Here is a 6,886-nt window from a genome sequence, read left to right as displayed (position 1 = left end):
GATATTCTTGTTTTTTCTTAACTGAGTTAAAATATTTATTTATTTTAAAATATTACTATTCAGTTTTTTTTTTTTTTTTTTTTTTTTTTTTTTTTTTTTTTTTTTAGTATTAAGATTTTTAATTGCATTCATCGTACACTTCAAAATAATACAACAATGTCTACCATCAGTTATATCTGTATCCTATGAACCCTTTCTTCATTAATAATTAAACAAAAGAATGCATAAATTCACTTTGAACTTTGCAACTTTAATTTTGAGGCAACGTAAACTTTATATATGACCTATTTTGCACTTAAACTTCTTAGGGATCAAACAGATTACCATGTCTTGTTCGATGATAACAATTTATCTGATGAGCAAGTGCTTTACCTTGTAGAAGAATGCCGTAATTATGTAAAAGAATGCCATAATTATGTCCTTGCTGAAGGAAAAATGCATAAATAATTAAACTGAAAAAATATTTATACATACATAAACTAATTCTTTTGTTGCCTCATTGATCCTGTAAGAAATGTAATTTACAAAGCTGTTTGTCTAATTTTACATGGCCTATCAGAATAAGCTTCTAGCAACAAACAGCCAACAGTCAAAGACTCGTACAAGCTCACTGTCCCTGACCCAACTAAATTGCACATTCTGCTCCGCTGATTGCTACAAATATAAACCACACAGACAGAGCATTACAATGAAAAAAGAAACAATGCTACAAAAATAAGCACTAGCCAAGTGAAAACATATGTAGAAGGAGAGCTACAGTTGTCATTTGTATAAGTTTGTACTGCGTATTTGTCAGTAAACCGGCATCACTGCTCGACTTCTCAGAACCAATAGCACTTTTCTGGTGAATTATAGTTGTGGATACATTTACTGGCGCTGAACCTAACAAGACATGATTCACCCATAAAAGGATCAGAGTTGGGTGCAGAACTAAAATCAAACTATTTGGTATATTTACTGCAGTGCATAATGAGTACGGTATTTTTATCAATCATTTAATTTAAGTAGCATAAACTATTATTAACTAAACAATCTGTTTAATTCAATTTCTAAATTTGTAACCCTCATTAATTCAATTGCTACTTACAATCAAAAGGAGTCCATCCAATCCGTTGATTAGCAATATCATAAATTATGATTTTGTCTTTTAGAACAAGATCTGCAAATAAAAAATGGCAAGTATAATTAGCATAAATGCAAAATTACTTAAAATTTAGACAAGATAAAAGAAAAGATCAAGCACAAGATAGCATGAAAGAAGATTTGTCAGTAAGGCACATGCACAGCATACATGCTAGTAAATCTGAACTTTGTACAAGGTCTGTATATTTGGTTAATTCATTATTATCTAAAATTCACCTAAGTAGTAAATCCAGATTTTTTTTTTTTTTTTTAAGGTTGCATTACCTCCTAATATGGTTATTTGTTGATCTGGAACTTTTTGAAATCCAATGCACCACACTGGATTTCCATCCTGCAATATCGATTCAATGACCCCGGTTAGATTTGCAAGAAATCAGACAAAAGTACCACACATGAAACAGAAATCTGCATTCAAATTGTTACAAAAGTTTAGGACTTTTCAACATGCTTCTATCTTTTACTAGAAACCAAAAGAAACATTTGCATTACAACAGCTAAATAAAGAAAGAGGAGAAGCCAATCAAGTGCAGTTTGATTGGTCACTTCACTCACTTTAAAGGTATGCATAGTTAGGGATGTCGGATTTGAGTCCCTTCATCCAACATTATGGTGAAAGTTTTCACTGGTTTATGGAAATTACTAAAAGTGGGAGAGCTACCCTTAATATGTAGTCTATATTGCAGTTGCTGATTACTTTGATAGAATGGAACATAAGAATACTTAAAATTTAAGTGGATTTCAAAGTCAATATCTATGGTTCCGGTTGAAACAAAAAAAGAAGAGAGGAAATGTAAGTATTTTGTGTGAAATATCAAATAGAGAAAAGTAACTGTTTTCTTGTTGACCTAAAGCATCAGGTTTTCAACACATAATTAGAAAATTATGCTTGGGTAGAACAGAAAAGTTTGGGTAGAACAAGATACGAAAACTGCCATAACAATATTATTCATAGAAGTGGGTGAACCAGGAATTTAGTTGAGAGGGGACTAAAATTCATCTCGTCGGTTTCATCATATTCTATGTCAAATGTATAAAGGGCGACACAATGCTTGAAGCATCCCAATATCAGAAATCTTTTATTGGTCATAAAAATATTAAAATAAAATAAATTATAAGTTCAACTACAAAATAAAGAAAAAAAAATTATTTTCAAGGTAATTAATTTAAAAATAGATATTTTATTCATAAAAGATAAATGGGTAATTTGAAAATATTATATACCAAAAATAATTCATGGAGTTGAGGAATAAAAGTTTGAAGATCCAAATATGTAAAAGAAGAAAAAGGTGAAGCATAAACAAGATCAAGAAACTAAAAGAGTTATAAATAAAAATTTGGGTGTTCAAATTTTGGTGTCCCCCCTAATTCTGCCATTGATTCAAAGGGCAAAAAGTTTCATACATGAGAGAAATGCAAAAGCAATATAAAAGCCAACTTCCTTACCATTTTAACAAGGACATCAGGAAAGATAACTCCAAAAAAAAAAAAAAAAAAAAAAAAAAAAAAAAGGGAGAGAAAACAATGATAAAAAGACTACTTACTCAATTCCACAAAATAAATTGATAGGAGTCTTCAATTAAATGAGATAAACACATCTTATGTCAAATTTCTTTGCAAGTCAAAGAATATATCAATATATTGTTAACAACTACGAATAAACAGTGAATGTAAAATGCTGTTAACAACTCACAATAGGACTTCTTGGCACAAGGTACTCCCGAGGCGTTAAAACCATTGATGCACCGCCAGCAAAGTTAAAAGTAACTAGAGGAAATGCAACATCAATACTGACCACAAAGTAAAAAATGTAAACCTGGGTTAGATTGTCTAATTGATTGGAAAAGTCAATCGGAAAAAAAACTGAATATCAGATTTGGAAAATGTACCTGGGGCTGATTGAGTAACATTGATTTTCCAGCATAAGAAATGTGCGAACATATTTTGCAACAGCGGTTGTAACCTGCACGATAAAATAACTAAGTACTTCTAATAAAGTTGAAGTTGGATAACATGGTAACACTGAACTTGACAAGAAATTTATTCCACATTTATTGTATATTAAGGTCCTCAATAATTAGAATCTACTAATTAATGAGGCAAAAAGTTCCTTTGGAGCTTACAGCATAGATAAAAGGATCATAAGCTGCTTCTGCAAGGTATGCCAATGTTGTCCCGGAATCAATTATGGTTCCCTGAGTGCTTGTGGTTACAAAAACTGATGGATTGATGGGTAATGTTTCTCCAGCAACAGCAATACTTTGTAGATGTATATTATAATGAGACCTGAAAGGTCAGATATACAGGTAGTTAGTGCCACTTAATGCAAAAATGAGTTTTAGACTCCATCGCTTTGTGCATTCATTTCCAAAATATCTGTCCAATCAAGAAAATTAAACTGACCCATAAAAAGCTAGCTAAGGGCTACAAGCATCATAGTCAAGTAATTAGTTTGATAAGGATGATGTTGTTGTAGCAGCAACACTACTAATGCACAAAGAAAGCTGAAATACCACTTATAGAAAGCAGAGCAAGAACTACCCTCTCGACCCTTAAACATAAGAAAACTTTTCATAGGAATTCATTATATTTTATCATTTAACAATTTCCATTAATCGTTCATTGCAAAGCCATAAATTACTTTAAAAAAAAAAAAAAGATAGTCCTTTGAGCCTGAAACTGTGGTCCAAGAATGATAAGTTACAGATAAATCATTATGAAAAGAACACTAACGTTAGGAAACCATTTGAAAACTGCACATAAAATAAAATTGTCGGTTTAAAAAACATTAAAAGCTACTCTACTAGAAATTCATCAAGTTAAAATGCTCATTATGATTTTCACTACAAAATTGAAATAGATAAAGCAAAAGCATAAACATACTGTGATGGGACAAGTGGAGTATAAACAATATTTGGCTCCAAAACTTCCCCCATAACCAATACACCGCCACCAGCATCATCTCCTTTCAAGCAATGGGAGAACACATTTGGTGTTATTCCTTGTGAAGATAACTGAGATATAACAGACATGCCCGCTCGCCCAAAACCAAATATACCATCAACTGCTCTATCAGGTTTTGTCAAATCCCCAGTATGTTGAGTGCTACACCTGTATAACAATCCACTAACTAAATTCAAAAATTCAAACTTCATAAAGATCATACAACTACTATATGTTTAGCAGATTCATTGTAGCTCACCCAAAAACAATAGGAGCCGAAGTAGAATTGAGAGCCTCAGCATACACATCCATACGCAACATATCTGACACATAATAGCCTGATGTACCACTACCATCCCCATACTGGAACGTGTAGCTGCATCGTTTTCCTGAAGCACAAACAGAATCTGTTGATTGACTTCCAAGACGGCATCTTTTGTCTTGACAGGAGATCGATGAAGCTGTTCTTGAGCTCCCAGGATCAAAGAAAGAGAGTGGAATCTGTAGGAGAACCACAAGGAATCACATCGAAAGCAATTGTAGCCCCAAATTTCTCCTATTGTTTTACAAATTTGGAAAGATTTAAAGTCAAACAAGTAAAATACAGATAAAGTGAAGAAATTACATCTAGTCCACTTGTAGTAGGGCAGCCATCACAGGAACTGCAACTGACCCATAGGACATCACTTCCAGTATCTATTTGTACATAGAAATTTTTTGGAGGAGAACCCAATTGCACTCGTGTGTAATAAAGCCTACATGATCAGAATAGGCATATATTGAATATTTTTATTAAATATGACAACATAATCTATCATTTCCATTTTCCAAGATGCAATATTTTTTTTTTGGGGGGTGCCCCGGGGGTGGGGTGGGGGGGGGGGGGGTGGGAGGTGCCGGGAATGGCTATTGGAATTAGAAGTCAGAACCTCATGGTTTTAGAGACGACTGAGCTTATTGCCTTATTGCTCCATGGATGCAATTTGAGTATATGCCCAATGCAATATATTAATATGCATGAACATTGTACCGTACAAAAGCCATTAAGCTAACTTTGTTTTTTTAAAAAAGAGAGAGAGAGAGAGAGAAAGTTAAGCAACAGACTTAAACCAATTGAATGATGAAAATTTGAAAAAAATAAAATTCAAAAATAAATTAAAAAAAAAAACAAATTCCTGTGTTTAAAACTCCTATATTGGAAATTCACACTAGAAAAAATCAATTCAATCAAAACCCATGAAATTTTCAATTAAAACATTAATACCATTAAACAAACAAAGAAACAATCAAAAGGCATTAAAATTTTCAAATTTACAAATATAGAAATGCAATTGAATATCTACACAAGCCCAAAAATACCAAAAACCCAAAATTCAAAATCACAAATTAGGAAAGAATTAGCCTTACCCAACAAGATAAGGATTGAAAGTTCCTAAAGCAGGGAAAGAAACGACTCCATCAATAGCTTGCAACATTCTTCCATGCCTAATACTGTCTCGCTCTTTGAGGTAACTCAACTCGAGCTTGTGACTCGGCGGAATCACCCTCTCTAAAGGAAGTGTCGTTGGAAAAGAACAAACCACCACAAACGCCGGAAAAAGAACGGCAGCAATCACAATTCCCGCGGGAAAAGGTGCTGCCATTTCTTTTTCCTTTGGAATGTATGGTTTGTCAAACTTGGTGATTGGCTTTGTATATGTGCGTGTATATATATATAGAGACAGAGAGAAAAAGAAGGAAAAGAAGAAGAAGAAGAAGAAATTGCTGGTTACGGCTTATACAGAACACAATGTTGTTAACGGTTCGATCTTTGCCATTCTTATTTGAAATCGGATGCGAAATGCGAGGCAAATAAATAGATTTAATGACAGAAACAATCCTGATATATGGAGAGAACTTCAGAGAGAGAAAGGAAAGCTCCAACAAACAGACAATTAGATTACGTGAAAGTTTTTAATGCCTACCTTACATATATATTTTTTATTATATTTTATCTTTATATTTTATAAAATTACATAAATTTACTCTTCTACTATTAGAAATACATGGTTTTATTCATAAACTTCTATTTTTTCCCACGGTTCTATCATTCTATAAATTTTTTATACTTTTTTGTAAAATACAAGGATAAAATAATTAATATAAATATGAACAAATTACTTAATTTTAAAACAATAATTTATTAATAGAGAAACAACAAAAATTTGACAATAAGATATACCGGTGTGACATAGGCAAAAGATAAAAACAAATCTATATATTTTTAGAATTGCATGATTATATCATATATTATGACAAAATATAGAAATGTAATCATAATTTTCTCTTGTTTTTTTGTATAAATCATTATTAGTTAATTTAAATAAATTTTACGTTTACATTAACGATATATATTTAGGAATGTAAATGAGTCCAGCAAACTATATTTGTTTAAAACTTGCTTAAAAAACTCATTCAAGCATGTTTGATAAGTTTAACGAGTCAGATTCAAATTTACTTATTAAAGCTCTTATTGAGTTAAGCTCAAGCTTAAATTTTGAGTATATAATGGATAATTTTTTCTTTTTTAATCATAAATTACAAACGAGCTTATTACAAAATTGAGTATATTTTCATTTAGTTTAGCTTAAATTTTATTGAGTTTCATTTTAATCCTTATAAAATTAATAATTTTATTTTCGTATTAGACACTATTTAAAAGTTTATTTGGAGTAAAAATTATTAATAATAAATAATTTTAGTAAAAAGAATAAAAAATCTCCAGGGACATAATTATAGAGTAGTTATTGGATTAAAGTGTAAA

The 6,886-nt window shown here is 31.4% G+C and overlaps 1 protein-coding gene across 1 annotated transcript; it reads right to left on the bottom strand.

The window, feature by feature from the left end:
* Window positions 1-447: 447 nt before the first annotated feature.
* Window positions 448-6,030, bottom strand: LOC105627978 (aspartic proteinase 36). Its single transcript, XM_020676988.3, has 11 exons — window positions 5,491-6,030; window positions 4,709-4,838; window positions 4,343-4,584; window positions 4,024-4,251; window positions 3,264-3,426; window positions 3,030-3,103; window positions 2,834-2,930; window positions 1,408-1,474; window positions 1,088-1,159; window positions 758-882; window positions 448-654 (listed from the first exon to the last, which is right to left on the bottom strand). The coding sequence occupies exons 1-11, from the start codon at window positions 5,724-5,726 to the stop codon at window positions 556-558; spliced, it is 1,533 nt and encodes a 510-aa protein (XP_020532647.1). The 5' UTR covers window positions 5,727-6,030; the 3' UTR covers window positions 448-555.
* Between the last annotated feature and the right edge of the window lie 856 nt (window positions 6,031-6,886).

Source organism: Jatropha curcas, chromosome 1, assembly GCF_041381405.1.
Source record: "Jatropha curcas cultivar XTBG-Jc1 chromosome 1, XTBG_Jcur_1.0, whole genome shotgun sequence".
In the NCBI taxonomy this organism is placed as follows: Eukaryota; Viridiplantae; Streptophyta; class Magnoliopsida; order Malpighiales; family Euphorbiaceae; genus Jatropha; species Jatropha curcas.
Note: the sequence above shows the minus strand (reverse complement) of the source record. Positions and strands in the feature narration are given on the sequence as shown.

Bases quoted from the DNA above. Each gene is read 5' to 3' on its own strand.
- LOC105627978 (XM_020676988.3), bottom strand. From the start codon at position 5,726: ATGGCAGCACCTTTTCCCGCGGGAATTGTGATTGCTGCCGTTCTTTTT. The intron at 1,475-2,833 runs GTGAGTTGTTAA...TCGATATTGCAG, and splicing joins TTGTGCCAAGAAGTCCTATT to GATGGAAATCCAGTGTGGTG. The intron at 655-757 runs GTAGCTCTCCTT...TTATATTTGTAG, and splicing joins AACTTATACAAATGACAACT to CAATCAGCGGAGCAGAATGT.